The 18,657-nt window shown below is 52.5% G+C and overlaps 1 protein-coding gene across 4 annotated transcripts; it reads right to left on the minus strand.

The window, feature by feature from the left end:
* Window positions 1-1,272: 1,272 nt before the first annotated feature.
* SLC16A1 (solute carrier family 16 member 1) lies at window positions 1,273-17,020 on the minus strand. 4 transcript variants are annotated; one of them, XM_005495635.4, is made up of 5 exons: window positions 16,895-17,020; window positions 8,025-8,282; window positions 4,508-4,651; window positions 3,184-4,044; window positions 1,273-2,780 (listed from the first exon to the last, which is right to left on the minus strand). In XM_005495635.4, the coding sequence occupies exons 2-5, from the start codon at window positions 8,239-8,241 to the stop codon at window positions 2,515-2,517; spliced, it is 1,488 nt and encodes a 495-aa protein (XP_005495692.2). In that variant the 5' UTR covers window positions 8,242-8,282; window positions 16,895-17,020; the 3' UTR covers window positions 1,273-2,514. The 4 variants fall into 4 exon arrangements, with proteins under 4 accessions (XP_005495692.2, XP_074384093.1, XP_074384092.1 ...); XM_074527992.1 differs by lacking the exon at window positions 16,895-17,020 and adding an exon at window positions 16,811-16,833; XM_074527991.1 differs by lacking the exon at window positions 16,895-17,020 and adding an exon at window positions 16,440-16,462.
* Between the last annotated feature and the right edge of the window lie 1,637 nt (window positions 17,021-18,657).

Consider the following 18,657-nt stretch of genomic DNA (forward strand, 5'->3'; position numbering starts at 1 on the left):
AAGGGCAAGAGCAAGTTTTTCCTCCCAATCCAACCTTCCACTCTTACCTGCATTTCCACAGCATCAGATCAGAGGAACAAGTCCCACAGGAGATCCTGGAACAAGGACAGGGCTGACACCCAGCTCCAGAGAGGGCATGGAGGTCACCAGTAGAGAACAACCAGGATTTACTACTGAAGTGTTCCCAGCCAGCCACATCCAAGCAGCAGGAAATTATTTAAACACTTTTTTCCTTAGAAGCAAGGTTGGCTTCCTGCCCTAGCTAAGTGAGCCTCTTCCAGTGGCCCTGGCTACAGGAACACCCATGTCAACTGTGGACACAGCCCAGACAGGACCCCCAATGACCACGAGAGGTAGGGACCCGCAGAATAGGGCTGAGCACATTCTGCATTTCACAGAACAGATGCTCTTCCCAACAGGCATCACCAACGTTTGGTATGGCAGAAGAGCCCAGGCCCTCCTGCAGCAATGTCTGAATCCCACCAGAGACCACCCCACACACAGAGGGGACCTTGTCTGTAGATACAAAAACTTTGATAACAGGGCAAGTTTCCCAGGGGTTGGTTATTGCGATGTGAGCCCATCTCTCTGGGGGTCCACCAGACACCCATCTACAAAAATACAATTACCTGGCTTTGCAATACCACAGCTCAGTAACTGTACATCCTCTTTTGCAAAATACTCCCCTGGCTTAATAATCTACAGTCTTTAAAAAAACCCCAACAATTCAGGGTGCTTTATGAGAGATTTAGACCAAAAAAAGCAAAACGGGCCTTGCAGCAAGGGAGAGCAAGGAGAGCAGCTGCAATGCAGGGCTTGAAGCTGCCACAGACTCAGAGACCCCAGAACAACTCCCTGAAGACCACCTTCATTTAACCCCTCATTTAGTTTCAGGCCCATACAGGTGTGGTTCCACTCAGCTTGGAAGGAAACAGCAAGAGGATCTGCACACTATTCAGACTTTTAAGTGCATGTCCCTCTCCCTCACAATCAAGGCAGTTCTTGAGGCTTTTTATAGGTTTCTAAAACTAGAGTGCATGAGGACACTATGCTGTTGCCATCCTACTGCTGAGCAAAGCCTCCTCTTCCAGCTGGAAGGGGGCATCTCACCCTCTCAGTATGTGTCCAGCTTCCATAGGGTGCTCGAGCAGCAAGTGTAGAGTCAGGCCCTACCACAGCCCCACTCACCCTATCCTCAAAACTGACCCTAAATCTATGCCATCTGGCGCACAGAAATCTCACTTCTAAGAAAGAAGTTCAACATTTGATAGGTAAATTGTAAAAAAACAAGTTTATTTGAAAAAACTCAAGCCTCTTAACATGAATTCTGATCAACATTATTAGAACTTGAGAGCCATTAACCTGCTCCACGTACGTTGAGATATTTTCCAACACTAAAAAATAAAAAATAAATACGTACAAATTCTTTCCTCCCCCTTACGTGTCCTAGATGTGAGAGGTTCAGCATCCATCGCCTTAAGATCTCAGTTGAACAGAAGCAAGTAAAAGAGGTTTCTCTAACAGATAAAAGAGCAAAAGCAGAAAAAGTCTCAGGGATGTACCATCTCCACTCACCTCACCACTCTGCCCAAGGTCAGGCACCCAAAACACCTGGCTGGGTGGGATGCTCTGGTGGAAGCCCACCCCATGGGCAGGATGGGCCAGCACAGCCAACAGCAGTGTGAATGCCAGCAGCACAACCTGAGCCCATTTCACATCACCTAGCACTGGGCTGAGAAGAGGCACTATTGAGGCAGAGTGGGGAGGCAGGGGGGACTCCAACAGTCTCCAAGGAAGGCTTGGGCAAGCAGGGCTGCCACAGCCCTGGAGTGGGTGACACTGCCCAACAAGAACCCCAGCCATCTTTCTTCAGCCTGAATATCCCATGAGAGAACAGCTACAAAAACAGGGATTTTAAAGAACTACAGTAGCTAAAGTGTTTTCAAAACATACCTAAAGACCACCTAAAGAGCCGGGAGGCACTGGGCATGAGGGTTAAGGAGCACCTTGCCCCATGCCTGCATCTCCCCTGCAGAGGACCTGCAGTAAGAAGCGTATGAAGCAGTATTCATCCAGGGCCGGCCCTGAAGCCCATTGTGCTTCAACAAATCCAGTATCCTGCTTTTTTATGGCTTTTTAACAAAAAAACTCCCCAAAACACACACATATCCCCCCGCCCCCCAACCCAAGCAGAATACAGAGCTAAAGCACAGTTTAGAGTTAAGGCTCGTTCAGATTCAGCTAGATACGGAGACTGTAAGGCACATATTAGTACATTCATGTTACTGTTAAAAAGCCAGACTATAAAAGCCCCCTGCCCCTGGACACACGAGGATACTGCATGTGTAGTCCTGTTACCTTTAACACAGATGGAAAGACAATTCAGAGCCTGTTTAAAAATGAACACCCGGTTTAAACACTTCTTACAGCCCCCCAGCGCCAGCGGAGCTCTGCCCTGGCTGCCACATCAGGGCAGCAGCACTTCCCCGACACTCTGGGATTAAGACTGGTCCCTCACATGCGGCTCTCCTCCTCTTTGACACCACCCTCCACATTCTTCTGAGGTGAGGGTGCTACATCATTTTTTTCCTCTTTCTTCTTCCCAGCCTCATCAATGTTGGTCTCGTCCTCCTTCCTTTCCTTCTTCGCTTTCTCCTCCTTGGCCACCAGGCGATAGTTGATGCCCATCCCAATGAAGAGGTAGATCCCAGCGATGATCAGGACAACCCCACAGGCCCAGTATGTGTACTTGTAGTCACCATACATGTCATTTAGTTTCCCTAAAAGACAAGAGTACGCAGTTCAGCAAGAAGCCCCCAAAGCAGCTCCAGGTCATGGAGATATTCCCAAGAGCAGCCCAAGCCCACCACTCTCACATTCAGACAAGGACCTGTCCCACATTCCTTTACTCCCTGCTCCCCTACCCTGTGCCACGGGTTCAGATCCCACTTCCTTGGCCATTCCTCAGTGGTCTACAGACTACTGCCCCAGTGCCATGGGCTGCCCATGACTCAAGGGAACCCACCACCACTAAGCAAGTCCAGGCAGAATAGCCAGAGTCAAAGAACCATAGAATCATTAAGGTTGGGAAAGACTTTTAAGATCAAAGTTCAATCACCACCCCAGCACCACTCCATTAAAACCATGCCCTCAAGTGAGTTCTCCAGGCACAGCACATCCTACCTAGCAAAGGGGGTCCCAGAAGAACAGGGCAGCACTCCACGATGGTCACCAGGCCAACAGCACTAGAGAACCGCTGAGCTCCCACCAGGTCCATCAGGGTCTCAAAGAGAACCGAGCTCAGCCAGCCAAAGGCATAGCCAAAGAAGCCAGCATAAATGCAGAAGCCAGTATAGGTGGGGGACATGGGGAGCAAGATGTGGCAAACACCATTGTAAATAATAGCAATGGCAAAGAAATACTGGATGCGGGGTCTGACCCACTTGGTGTTTGCCACCAGTCCCATGGAAGGTCTGGCAAACATGTCCACAAAGGCCAGTATGGAGAGCAGGAAGGCTGCCGAGTCACTAGGAATCTTCTTGCTCTTTGCATAATTGCTGAGGAAGACCAAGGGAGCAAACAACCCGAAGAACATTATTACATTGCCTGACAGATAGAGCAGGAAGCCCCTGTGTTTGAATAGAGTCAGGTCCAAGAATTTGTTGATTGTCTGGAAGACTGAGCTTTTCTCTTTCTTGGCCTTTCCATCAATGAGGTCCGTGCTGGTGTCACCATCATCCTTTTTCCCCGCTTTCCCAGCCTCCTGCTGTGCTTCCTTATTGGTCTCTTTCTTCTGAACTGGCTTGGGACCTATGGGCCGCATCAGGGATCCAGCCACACAGCAGTTCAGCAGGAGGCCACCCAGGATGAGGAAGCTGCCACGCCAGCCAAATATGCCAAAGAAGAACTGGTTGAGGGGTGCCAAGGTAGAGAGGAAGACAGGGCTGCCTGCCATTGCCAGCCCATTGGCCAGTGGACGCCTCTTAAAGAAGTACTTGCCAATCATGGTTAAGGCAGGGTTCAGGTTGAAGGCAAGTCCAAGACCTGCAGGAGAGAGATAAGGGGCTCAAGTCTTGGATGCCTCCAGCAGCACTGGCAGAAGGGCTAGTAGGACAAGTGGGGTTTTACTTCTGGGGAGTTCACAGCTCCATTTCCAACTTAGAATCATGGAATCATTTAGGTTAGAAAAGTCCTCTAAGAAAATGGAGTCCAACCATCCCCCCAGCACTGCCAGGTCCCCATTAACACATGCCCCAAGTGTGACATCTACATGCTTTTTGAACACTTCCAGGGATGGTGATTCCACCAGTGCCCCAGACAGTCCATTCCAACAACTGACTCACCCACATCCCAGCTGGCATAAGCAGGAATCAGCCCCTGCTACCAGCTAAAGAGGCACCCAGGCAGTGACAAGAACCAGAACTCATGCAAATTCAGACATCAACTAATAATTACTGGGTTGAAGTTGCTCCTTTCACTGCCCCACTAGGGCAGAGCTACCACTTACCCCCTATGACCCCAATACAGAAGTAGAGCTCCTCCACCGTGTTGCAGAAGGAGGCTGCGATCAGCCCACAGCCGGAAAGGCAGCCGCCTACTAATATGATGGGCCGGCTGCCATACTTGTTCACCAGGATGCTGCTGATGGGACCTGGGCAAACAAAGGAGATGCACCAGAGAGGAGTTATCTTTGCATGAGAGACCAAATACACACACAAGCACACTGCATCTTTACTGCCAGATGATTCCAGCTTTCACACAGCATTGTTTCTCCCAGGGAGGGAACTGGGGTAAGGGGAAAGGACAGAAGGTTCAGAGGCAGCTGGAGACAAGAGAATCACAAAATGGTTTGAGTTGGAAGGGACCTTAAAGATCATCTTGTTCCAGCTCCTTGCCATGGGCAGGGACATTTCCTACTAAAACAGGTTGCTGCAATCCAACCTACTCTTGGCCATTTCCAGGGATGGAGAAGACACAGCTTTTCTAGGCTTCTCTGTGCCGGGGCCTCATCATCCTCATGGAAGAATTTCTTCCTCAATATCTAATCTAAACCAACCATAAGAGAGAGAAAACTGTTGAAGCACAGAAAGCTTTGACTTCTCTGAGCAAGTTGCCTTCTGTGGGCTGAAAGAGGAGCTGCCCGGCCACCAGCTGCCCCCAGAGACAGGGCTTTGGGACAGGCCGAAGCCACCAGCCTCATGCTGCACTGGGGGCTCTGCCCTACTTGCAGCCACCCACTCACCATGAGCTGGGGTCTCAGCCACAAAGCAACTGCACATCTCCTGACAGATGTTTCTGATCAAGACCAGATGAAGCTGTGAGGAAACACCTTCTCTGGGTGCAAGTGAAGCTCCTCAGGGCTTGGGGAGAAGCAGCAGTGCCCCAGGAGAAGGGGTGCTTCTGTTTTCACTGCTATCCCTAATGCAGACAGGGACCAATTGCCCTTTTAAGTGCTTCAGTATCAGGCGCTTTAATCCAAAGCAAACAGTGATTAGAAACTGCCAAGCATGCTCTACAGACACTAAAATGTATTTAAATACACTGAATGAACATCCATTGAATATTAACAGACCTTGCTCTGCCATTAACAGACAGAGAGGTTGTCAACATGTTATTCATGGGTCCTTGGATGGTACTTGACCTTTTTGCCCAGTTTAAACAAAGTCTGGAGCAGGTTACAGAAGCCTTGGTGCTGCAGAGTCTGCTCCCAGCCTCACAGCATTCTGCTCTCTGCTACCAGAAGCTCCAGTGCAATGCCACCAGGGACGGGCCATGGCTCTGGGTCCTGTGAGAGGGGGCAGCAGCAGCACCTGGGAGCTGCCACATCACAAGGTGCACAGAGCACTCAGCACTTTGCAAAATCTGAACCTTGAACTCAGCAAATGTGATGCCCCTGAAGAGTCTAAATGCAGCCACAGCCTTTCTTCTGGGAAGTCCCCCTGAAAATAGCAGGCTCCAAAGGGCAATCAGCAGGAAGCCACACAGCTGGGCAGTGCCAGGTACTCTAGGGGCAATTCTCCTCATCCCCCCTTTTTCTAAAGGAAAACAATACCCATACCTGTTTTCTAGATTCACTGGAAGTGTTTTTGACTAAACATTACCTGATCTAACTTGATTGCTCAAGCCGCCAAAAACACGTAAATAATGGAATCTAATCCCCACATGGGGCTGACAAAGGAGCATTTGACACCATAACATCCATGCATCCTGATGGTGACTGCACAGGGCAGCTGGAGGGAAATGTGCTGCTTCCTCACACCTAGCCCTACCCAGGACAGAAGCTGCCCCAGCTCTGTGAGATTCTACTACTCCAGAGGATGAACTACTTTTTCAGCCTCCAAGCAGGCAGGTGTCCTAGGAGACAGGGAAAATGGGATGCACACTGGGACTGCTCCAGTGCAATTCAGACTCTATAAAGGGTCTGGTTTCGGCAGGAATGAATGGGGCAGCAGCAATTCCAGTGCTTCAGCAGCTGGGGGATGAATAAAAAGTTCTGAGATGGAAGCGATCCTCAAGAATCGAGTCCAACTCCTGGCTCTTCAAAGGACAACCCCAACAATCCCACCTTCTGCTTGAGAGTATTGTCCAAAATGCTCCTTGAGCTCTGGCAGCCTTGGGGCTGTGGCCACTGTTGTGGGAAGCCTGTTCAGTACTTGACCACCTTCTGGGGGAAAAATGCACCCAGGTAGATCTGGGGTACTTTCAGCATCCCTGCCACCAGCATATGGCCAAGCAGACCCAAGACCAGCAGCTGCTGGAATTTAATGGCTACAGCTCAGTGAAAGCAGGAGGGACAGAATCATCATGGAGGGAGGGGGATATGGGGACAACTACTACTCCAGTACTGGAGGAGGGAGCTCTTACCCCTGCTGCCAGGCAGCTCCAGACAGTGCCCCCAGAAGAACCAGCTCTGAGCTATTGGGAGAGGAGGAATGGCCCAGATTGGGTCTCATTAAGACAGTTACACGGTTTACAAGCTTGTTACAACATTGGAGCAGGGAAATGTGCTGGTCGCTTCGCTAGCTGAGCGAGGACAAAGCAGAGCCTGTTCCCTGCAAAGGAAAAGCCTCGTGCTCAGCCGGGAGCTGACGTCAGCTCCTTTGGATGCACAAATCCAACAAGGCTGCAGGCAACCTGCCAGCTGGGGACTGGCAGCAGGGACAAGCTCCCATTTGCCTCTGAAGTGGCCACAACAGCAGGCTCACAGTGTTTCTTTCAGTCCAGCACAAGACTGTGTTTGCAGGCACATACAAGACCCCAGGGTCTGGAGACCAGGAACACTGCATGCTGTTCGCCCACTAAAAACATGCATGAAGTACCCAGCTAGAGAGTTAAAAGTCTTCAAAAGGCAGCTTCTGAAGGACAGGGGAGGGAGTGGGGCTGTTTTAGTTTATGTGGGTTTGCCTTATTCTGCTCATGTCTCTGCATTTCCAGTGCACACTACCATTCTCAAACAGCATAAGCTGCCTACAGCACTGCTTGGCACCAGCAAGCAGTAACTTGTGGCACGAGGCTTCAGTGCACTCCAAGCACAACTGTGCTGACAAGAAACTGAGGACAGATGCCTACATACACCCACTATTCCCTAAATTGGAAAAAAAAAAAAAAAGGTCTTATCTGAAAGTGCCCCTAAGAGCAGAGTTGCCACATTGCCACATGTATCAGAGCAGCTCCCTGGCCTTCAGGAGGATGCTGGGAGTAGACACAGCATTTGCAACTCACTGTAACAAGGACAAAGGCAGAATTACACAAGTCATAATTCCCCGGAAAGATTTTACAGCTTTGCAGAGGACAGATTAACCCGGTTTTTGCATTCTGGGCATTAAATGGAACTTTCTGAGCAGCCTCCTTTAAGAAAACTCATTGAGGGAGGTTTTGCTCTCAGATAAGGAGAAAATTCAAAGTGTTAGCAAAATTTTGGTTGTCGTCACCACAGCCAGGTGGGAACCACCAGTCCCAGCAGGAGACTAGCATCTTGTGCTGTGATGCAGGAGCACAAGTACCACTGCCTCCACCCCACTTACCTCCTGCATACATAACAGCCAGCATGATGGAGGAGATCCAGGACACTTTGCTGCTGGAGGCATTGAAGATGACCTCAATTTCTTTGAAGAACACTGTGATAGATTTGGGGAAGGCATAGGAAAAACCAATGGAAATGAAGGCTCCGACAACCACAGCCCATCCCCATCCTCCTTCAGGAGGAGTGTATCCTGCAGGGCCTCCAATGGCGGGTGGCATCTTGAATCAAGTCAGCGATGACTCAGTTAGGGATCAAAGATCTGCAAAGGACAAAGCATTGCCTCAGTTGAAAGCACAATCTCTGCTCCTGGCACACAACTGCACGGCTCAAGCTCTGTTTGCAAGGCTGGCATAGCACCAGTGCCCCCACCATCATAAGGAAAGTTGATCCATGAGGTGAGAGCAGCCCAGGATCACCAGCACAGTGGGCCACTCCAAAGCACACGCTCAGATTGCAGCTGGCCTTTAAGAGCCCAGTCAGCAGTCAGCACACATTTTTAAGTGATAAATTTAAGACGTGACACCCTGACCTAAGCTGGAAAGGACAGGCAGTGTCTGTGACAGCAGCCAGGACTTATCTGCACAGGCAGAGCTCCCAAAGCATCTGGGTTGCTGGAGTGCAACCCCAGCACTACAAAATCCCAGGAAGCCCCAGGCCACCTAGAGCTGGAGCTGCACACCAAGGATATTAAATGCAGAAATACTGAGGGGAAGTAAGTCCCCATGCACGAGCTGAACAGGACACCCCTATTTCTGCTGAAAAAGGGCAGTTGGGCGTCACAGCACACCCACCATCCCCAAAGGTCAGTGGCTATGGCTAAACTTAGCCTGAGTGGTGACCGAGGAAGGCTCCCATATGCCACCAGAGAAGGCAGAGGTGGATCCACACAGAGAAGTCCCAGCAGAGCCTGGTTCCCCTGCAGGGCACTTCTGGGCCCAACTGCATCCAAACTCTCCTCCTTGATCAAAAAGGCTCAGGCAGGTTTCACAAAGCACCCAAGTATAAAAACAATTCACTTAAAAATTTCAAAACTAGAAGTGACTAGAAAACAAAATAAACAGGAAGGTGTAATTCAGGCTTGCTGAGGTGTGGAATCCCCTCGGAGAGGCTGACTGGGAGCAATCCAGAGGCCATCAAGGAAGGCTGTTCATGCATGGGCCCATACAGCAGCAGAACCACATCACACTCCAGAGCCACTGTTACTCCAGATGAAAGCTGGTACAGGAAGCTGAGAGCAGCACAAGGCATCACAGCAAGGAACTGTAGCAAGGGCAGCTGCTCACAAACAAGGGTCCCAACATGCAAAGCCACAGAAACTACTACCAGTCCCAGGACTCCTGTGCACCCCCAGGGATTTCAGAAGGCATTTTCTGATGGACTGCAGCCCTCCCCAGCCTCACAGCCAGAAATACCCCCACCTCACTCAGTCACATATTAAGCACCACCAGCCAAGGGGACAGCATTAGGTTCCTTCATCAGAGCCCACCCCACACACCACAGCTCTCTACTGCTCAAGTTTGCACTCAAGGGAAAAAGCTCCCTTCGAGCAGGAGAGTCTTTTCGAGAGCTCCTGAGGTCATGCCAGGCAGAGTGACAACTTCAAAACAGTGTGGTGGTGGCTCAGAGAGGTGCAGCCTCCTATTTATAGCCTGCATCCGCCCCAGCTCACAGCGATTACCATCTCATCCATGGCTGCTGACATGCCAGCATTTACCTGGCACATCCCTATAGCACACACTACAGGACTACGGGCTCCCACCTTTTCACTCACTCTGTGTCACTTGGTGCACATCCAAGGCTGGGATCCCAGCGTCCTGGTCAAAGCACAGCTGGTGATCCAGAGTCATGGGGAGATCCTGCTCCTTCCTACCTGGCACTGGAGGTACTGGCGGCAGTTATTTGATACAGCACCAGGTTTGCCAGAGCCACCTGACACCTGGCTGCGGTGATGCCCCAGACCCACACAGGGTGAGAGAAAGAAAAGCACAGGAGGTTGGATTCTGTAAGCTGCTAAGACTAGTTTAGTGTGACCCAGACAATGATTTTTCACTGGCAGGGTATTTTCCTGCATCCTGGCCAGTGCAACACATGACCATCATGAGCAGCTCCAAGCCACCCGCCACTCCAACAAAGGAATCATTGACAAGACGCTGCCCCTGGCACGTCCACAGCTGAACTATGCCCAGGAGCCAGAGCCCGTTTCCTCTGATTTCCTCTCTGGGACTCAACAGGATGAGCCGCATCTCCGGTGTCTGGCTGCAGGCAGATCCCTGGGCCAACACACACCTGTGAGCACCCACGTGGGACCACCGAGGGAGTGGCCAGGCTTCACAGAGACTCCCAATGCAGTCTGGTCTCTTGGAACACAGAGCAACCCACCCACCATGAGCACTGGGAATGGCTGAACATGCCCTCCCCACACAAGCTGCCCACTGGAGCTTCCGCCACCTCTTGCTTTGAGTCACACTGAGCTTTCACAGCCTTCAGTGAACCCTAAAGCATCATCCAACCACAATGATTTATCCAAAACATTTTTGAAAGCTGAAACTACCAGGTGTTGGCTATAAAAGCTCCCAGCAAAGAATATAATCTACTTGTGAGCACTAATTAAAACTACAGGCAATAAAAGCCATCCAAGGCAAAGGCTGAGGAGGTTTTGATGAGGTGTATGGGGATTTTTCCCTTTTGTTCCTGAGACACATACACTGGTTTAATTCTTTCACTGTTCCCAAGGAGCTCAACTGCTCCAAAATGACTGTGGCTTGGTAATTTATTTTTAATTCCCCTACAAGCAGCATTTTTCCTCCTGAGGTGGCATCTCTCTGTAAAATAAAAGGCTTCTGGCAGGTTAGACATGACCTCTCTTGCATGGCTGAGGCACAATGAAAAACCTTGAGCTGAACAAGGTTTTGAGACCAAAGATTCCCATAGTCTGACGCCAGAGAATTTACACAAAGAGTTCTGCATGCCACAACACTCTTCCCTGACTCACTGAAAATCCTTATTAAGAAAGGCCAGTTTTAGAAAGCTCATCATTCAACTGCATTAGGCTTCTTGACGATTTACTCCTTGCCCCGACACGGAACTAGTTTCAAACAAGTGAGGAAAAAAAAATAAAGCACATGTAAGGCAGCCAGCCCAACTGGGACGATTCCCTCCCTTTTGCAAAAAGGGAAATTAAAAAAAAACAAAAAACAACAAGAACACATAGTTAGGACATTTTCAGCTGTTTGGAAGAGTTACAACATGGAAGATGTGACTAGAAATCAAATTCACAGCTGCCAGGCAGCCAGCTACAGTTCACCCTATTAGGAATTAAAACACCCATATTTGCAGTAATTAAGGCTGATGAGACCAAGTAATGACTGAGTATCACAACTGCTCCCTATAAAAGTCCTGACTAATCTGCAGGAATGGGTAGCCTACAGCCACCCTCCTCTGCACAGCAAGAGTGAGAGCAGGAATTGAGACAATGAGGATGGTATCACCCCAAAACAGATCCCTCAGACGACTAAAACCCTGTCATCTCCTAGGTCCCACCCACAAGCAGTTATCCTTTCTCCAAAGCGGCCTGGAACAGTATGATTTCAAGACTTTTAGTTACATAATGCAGTAAATTGCTGTGCTTTTGAAAGCTCAGATTGGCAGGACTCCAGCACAGAAAGACAGAGGCTCACATTATAGAGCACTGCAAATGCCCCAAAGTATTTCTGGGGCAAAGCCTTTATTGAAGTGGTTCACATCACTGCTTTTTGGGGTCAAAGGAAGAGAACCATTCCCCCATCCAAGCAGAGATCCTGCCCAGGCACAACACACCTCTGCCTCTACTCACACACCCCCTCCAGCTCAAGGCTTCCCTACAGTGGTTATACACTCAGTGGCACCTGCTGCCCCCTTTGAGCTCACAAAGCCTTTTCACTGGAGCAGGGCTCTCTGAGTACCTGGGACCTAGAGCAGGGCAGGCAGGGAGCCTCAACTCTTGCTCCAAGGAGCAGAACAAGCTGAGAGACCCATATATTTCTCTCACAACCCACCATCAGCCTAGTGCCCACACAGGTTTGTGCTGCAGCTAGTGGAGGTTCATCTGGTATCTTCACAGGCGTGAAATCCACAGTAGCTCATCCCAGCCCTGTTGTCTTTGCTTTCTGTTCCTCCTGTGCTCCCCCAGATTGAGATGGACATAGCATCGTCCAGAGAAGGATGTCCACAGCAAAAAGATGCCCAGGGATGTCCCAGCTATCCAACAGCCATTTGGGCACCTTGTGCCCTTGTAAGCTGGACCCAGCCTTTGGGCTAGAAATGCCATCAGTGAAACACCTAGGCCAGGAAGGATGGGCACAAAGCTGCCCCTTGCTAGCAGCAGAGTTTGCACTCCCAGAGGGAGCTCTTCTCTCAAGCCCCCAGCAGAAAGGGGGATGCTGTTCCCCAGGAGCTCATTCCCATCAGCCCAGCCCAAAGAATTAGCCACATCCAGCCCCCCGCCAAGCCCAGTTCACCACAAGAAGCCCTTGCAGTGCTCAGCACAGGGCCATAAACATCCATGGGACATTTGCCCAACATGGGGAGCTGTCAGGCCCCCAGAATCTCTCCTGATCCCTAAAACTAAACTGGGATCTCCTGCTAGGGAAATGAAGGGGCTGGCAATCACCAGCTGGTCACAGCCTGTAACACTCTATACCTTCAAATTTGGCCTTTTTCTGGCCTGAAGTGAGACAAAATAGAGATTGTCAGGAGACACCACTTTCACCAGTTTTAAGTGGGTTTAGAGCATTATGCACAGAGCTTTAATTCCAGCAGGCACCCACAGGCAGGGTTTAACCTGGCAGCACATGGCCTACGTGACTCCCCAGTGCTTCCAAGGGCTCTGCACCAGGACAATAGTCAATTGAGGCCCTGCTCAGCCCCAGCCTGTGCTGCTGGGGTAAGCCAAGGTCAGCAGCACAGGCACAGCTCACTCAAGGCCAGCAGCCCGCACAGGCAAGCTCAAGGTTTTGGCCAGGAGCAGCCCAGCCCACTCAGTGCCTCTTCCCACCAGAAATGGCCAACACACTCCCAGACATGCCCTGGTCTGCCAGCCCGGTGAGCTAGCACCAGCACGCAGGCAGACAGACAGACGCCATGGGGCACAGCATTGGCAGCCACCCTCCTCCAGCTCCCCCACTGGCAGCACAAGCCTCAGCCCGCAGAGGCACAGATTATCCTGCTCATCCCACCGGGCACAGCCACGGTCTTTCCCTGGACACTCACAATTGGTCTTTCTGGTGGACACAGCTCCTCAGCCCCCAAAACACTCCCAGCATGGCACAGGGCAAGAAAGGCTGCAAGCTGCCCTGCAAAGTGAAGTGTTGGGATAGTTTGCTGGCAGCTTTGAGGGAAACCAACCAGCCAGAGAGATGAGCAGCTATTTGTGTCCACCACAGAAGCTCCCGTCTGGGGCTGCTGCACCTGGTTGTTAGCATCACCAATGCTTAGTAAGGATCAACCATCTTACTGGTGTGAGGAAGCATGAAGTCAAGCTTAAGCAAGATACCAACAAGCCCAAGGGAGAAAGCCTGGCTTATTTCTACACCAGAGCCTGGCTGTGGTCATGGCTCTTCTAGAGCCCTCTAATGCAAAATCCTGCAGCCAGAGGGGTTTGCAGACCAGGTAAAGGAATATTATGTGAAGCAAGCAGCTCTTGCATGTAGTCTGGGCTCACATCAGCTTTAGCCCCCAGCACAGCACTCAGAGTCCCCCCATCCCTAGGGAAAGAGATTCTCATGGCACCAGCTTCCAGCCAAACCCCTGTCTCAGGTGGGGACAGGAGGTGCAAGCCCCTGCACACAGTTTCCCTGTCACACCCTGAGCACAAGCTGTGCTCTGCCAGGACACAGAGTTGATCCTCCCTGCACTAGCGGTGCTCAGGAACGCTCCCAGGACACCCTGTGCCCTCACAGAAATCCTCAGAATGAGAAAAATGTAGTATGGACTAGCATCGGCATTCTTTTATTAGAGACCCACAATGCCAGCCAGAGACAGCTCCGGGTGTCTTGGCAAAGCAGGGGGCTGCAAAATCACAAAAAGTCACAGCGGTTACCATTAAACTGAACTGGCTGTCCCTTCCCTACGAGGAGGAGTCTGAATTTTGATCCCAGCCACTGCCACATTATTGCTACCTTCAAGCCCTCAAACTACAGATGAGTAAACACCAGGATGGAGGTGGGATATGCACACCAAGGACTCAAAAACACAAGGGTGGAGGTGGAAGAGGAGGTCACACCAAGGACCCAGGAGTACATGGATGGAAGTGGGATGGACACTTGCACCAAGAACCCAGCCCTCAAACCAGGACCAAGGCAGCACTGGGATGGAGGCAGGAGAGGAGTCACACCGAGGGCCCAGTAGCACTCCAGTGGTTGTGGTTTCAGTAATTAACTACAGCCCCACGTGGATCTTCCTTAGCTACAGAACTACTTTGCAGCTGCTCTAAGGACACAGTGAGTCATACCGATACCACCAGTGAGAGGCTCCCACTTTCTTAAGAGTCTGTTATAGGCTGATTCCAGAGGAGAAAATGGGAAATGCCATATAAGTGCAACAGTAGATTTGCACTACAGGGCCTAATGAGATGCACCTCCCAAGCCTATGTGCAGCTTTTCAACTCCTCATAAAGGAGATATGACAGCGCGAAAGTCACTGCGTATTTCCCACCTTAGCTGCCAGATAAATCAGGCCAACTGTGCCAAATAGGAGCCAAGAGAAAGCACACAGGACAATTCACACCTTTTCCAGGTAACACATCCTGAAAGGGAACAATGTTTCACACCTTCCCAGGAGCTAGGACAGCCACAGGACAATGTTTCACACCTTCCAAGGAGCTAGGACAGCCACAGGCACCCCCACAGAGATATCTGACATACACTAGCAGAACTTGTTTGTAATTGGGAGGTCCTTCACCCCGGCGGTTCATCTAAGATCAAGGAAGTTCCTCCCCAACAAAGGCACTATCAGGACCTCGGGGGAGTTTCTTTACACCCAGCACACTCCTGCTCCCCGCCCTGGCCCATTTCTCAGCACTGCTCCTATCCTTCCAGACACAGCCAAGGCAACCTCAGCACAAAGACACCCAGGACAATCCAACAGCACTAAATTATCTCACTTAGCATGAAAATGGGATGCCTGTACACCACAAAAAGACTTAAGGCTCACAGAAAGGCACAAAACCAGAATCATTATACCTGCTTCCTTGTGATGAAACTAAGGAAACACACCTTTTTCCTAAGAAAAAAATTGAAGCTGGAGAGCATGAGTAACCATTGTGCAAAAGGTCCACACTTAAGGGGCAGGGTGTGAGCACTGGGGCCATTTACTGTTTCAGGACACAAATCCCACCTCTCCTGCCGAAGAGCCTCCTGTTCACACTCATCCCCTTTGCCTGAGTCAACTTCCAAACCCTCCGGCATTGTTCACCTTCATGATACATTCGTGCACCCTTCAGCTGCAGGACTCCTGCCCGACCTGCAATACTCACCCTGGGCAAAGCATTCCAGCAGCATGTCTGAAGTCCAGTCCTGCTAAGCTCCCCGGGGGCCAGCAAACACCAGCGAGAGGCCACCAGGCTTCAACCACAGCAGACCCCAGGACCAGAGCCGGTCGGTCTTGGCTCTAGGAGTGTTCTGACAGCCCCTTGCTGCCCAGCGAGTGTGAGCTACCACCAGCCACCATTGAGCTCTAGAAACCCCAGCTTTCTGCTGCTGGTCGTCACAGCGCCTCGCCAGCTGACCGATTCGCACACCAGAGGGTGGATGCACACCTCAAACACCTATGGGGCCAACATGACCTTACGACTACCTCCTCCCTGAGCAGGGCAGAAACAAGCGCTAAAGGCACCTTTCCTGGAGCCGGTGCACGGTTCCGCAGTCTATCCTGCACAGCCACCAGGGGATCGCGGTGCTGAATGCCTCGGGTGACTCACCCACCTGAGCAGCCTCGAATGCCCGAGGTCCAGCTCTGAGCGCCTGCCACGAGGAGTCACCTGAAGGCCGGTATGAGCGGCATCTCGATGCAAGGCTTACCCAGATGCTGCAGAGCTCACCCTGAAGGCTGCAGGAGCGCTCCCCATGGCGACGAGGGTTACCCCTGTCCACCCCAATACCGCAGACCCACTCCCAGGACATGGCTCCCACGCAGCTTCCAGGCCCTCCCTGCCTTTATCAAGGGCCAAACACACATAGTGATCACCTCCTTCCTGCCCCGCGGAGTTTATCGAGCACCCTCAAATGGTGCGGAGATTCCCCCGCGCGGCCCCACAAACACGCTGGGGGAGCGTCCCGAGGGGCCGGGCAGGGGAAACGAGGAGCTCCCCAGGACAGGGAAACCCCACCTCGGGGCAACGGGGCTACCCAGGCCCCCCGAGGCCATCATTATCCATCCTCACCGTTCGCCGGGAGAAGGAGGCCGGGGACACCACCACCCCAGGGCGCTACTGCCGGTAAGAGAGGAACGAGGGCGCTCGGGGCAGGGTACTGAGGTATCCTCACCACGCGGCCACAGCAGAGCAGGAACAAAACATGGCTCCCCCCTCAGTCCGGGGGCGGGGGAGACCGGAGCGGTGGTTCCAACACAGCCACAAACGCCAGTGCGGAACCAAACGACCACCGAACAGACGGGCTGCGCGACTAGCCACAGGGGCGGTCCCCCGCTCCAAGAACGGCTCAGGACCATCACCAGCTCCAGGACCTCACAGCCGGGCCGGCAGCTGCGGTCCCGGGGAGCGCGGAGCCGCCACAGTGCGTGGGGTTCCCATACCTAGGGCCTGACTCCGGGGGCTGACCCTGAGTCCCCCCCTCGCTCGCCCGTCCCGTCGCGCCACGTGGGCCGCCGGTGCCCTACCTGCGGGTGCCGCCACCGCTGCCGAATGCTGCCGCCCCCGCCCCCGCCGCTATAAGGGCGGAGGGGGGCGGGAGCGGGGCGTATCCGGCCATGCTCCACCTCCCGCTCGCCACGTGCGCCTGGCGGGCCCCCCCGACCCCCGCCCGCCCTCACGAGCCCCGGGGGCCCCGCGATCCGGGCCGTGCGCCACAGCACGTACTGCCCCGGCACGGGCTGCCCCGGCACGGCACGGCACAGCACGGCACGGGCCGCCACGGCCCCACGGGCCGCCACAGCACGTACTGCATCGGCACGGGCTGCCCGGCACGGCACGGGCCGCCACGGCACATACTACCCCGGTACGGGCTGCCACGGCCCCACGGGCCGCCACAGCACCGACCGCCACGGGCCCCCGGTGGTGGCTGGACGGGCTTTGGGGCCGAGTGTACTGGGAGGCCAGCCCGGATGACACTGCCCGGCGCAGCGGCAGCGCGGGACTTCCCTGAACTCGTCCCACGGAGTGACTCGGCGCAGGAGTTCCACTCGCTGGGCAGGAACAGGGGGTCCCCTTGCCCTCATCCCTCCTGGGGGTCCTGGACACGCTCCCGAGAGTCCTGACCCCACTTGTGGGATTCCTAGTCCCGCCACTGGGGATCCTGGCCCGGCTCCTGGGGGGCCCTGACCCCACTCCCGGGAGTCCTGGCCCCATTCCTAGCATACCTGGCCCTGCCCCCGGTGGTCCCGGACCCCTTCAGGTGCAGAATGCTGCACAGTGTCTGTATTAAAACACAGCAGCACCTAAAAATCTATGAAAATTAAAATACATTGCCTGATGATTGTGCTTTTGTGTTCACCACATTTCTTAGCGTTGCCAGCCCTTGCTGGCATGCTCCCATGAAGGTAAGGACACACTGCTTGGGGGGTCATTTGTAGTGATCACAGTTATTTCAGCTGGGCCTTTGTACTCAGAGATGTGAAGGAGCTGGATGCCCTTGCCATTTCACTCACAGTTTGGTTCTGCAGGATGAAACAGTCTCAGGCTCTGCGTGCTAAACGGTGTGTGGGAGAGGCCCTTGCTGGCAGCATGTTCCCATCCCAAGCAGAGCTCCTCATCTCTGGATGCAAACCAGTGTGTGGCAGCCGTCCATCCCATGTTCTTCACTCCCTGCATGTCCCAAGTCCTACACAAAGAGACTGTTACCTGGGCATACTTTTCTCCGGCTGCTCTCTCCCAAAGCCTAGTGGTGCTCCTTGACTTCTTGGTTGCCTATATAATGCTCTAATTCGTTTCATAGCCAAAAGAGTGGTGTAGTTCAACTGTGAGTCAAGGAAGGGAAAAAAGAGTGATGCTCCATAGATGGAGACAGAGCAGCTGTGGGGAGGAACCAGCTCTTCAATATCAAAGGAACCACTGCTCCTCCATCACACCAAGCATGGTCACGGGTGTACTCTGAGCATGTTGAGGCACTGAATGGACCAGGTGCACTCAATAAAAGGCCAGGGACTACAACCAACTCTTTCACCCACTTCTGAGGTGAGACACCATAACCCAAAGAGTGGGTGGGAGGATCTCTTGATCCATCTGTTCCTATGTGACTGAGCAGGGAGAGGCCTGTGCTCTCTGTGTTTTGCTTAAACAACAGATAAATAACAATTCAAAGGGGCAATTTTGGATCAAACTCAAAGTGCCACTTGGCTCTGCTGTTAAGATCCTACCTAGGCTGAAGTGCTCTGTTCCGCTGGGGACGAGCAGTGGGAAGTGCTGTGGTGGATCCCAGGTGGGA

This window comes from Zonotrichia albicollis, chromosome 28 (assembly GCF_047830755.1).
Source record: "Zonotrichia albicollis isolate bZonAlb1 chromosome 28, bZonAlb1.hap1, whole genome shotgun sequence".
Lineage (NCBI taxonomy): Eukaryota > Metazoa > Chordata > Aves > Passeriformes > Passerellidae > Zonotrichia > Zonotrichia albicollis.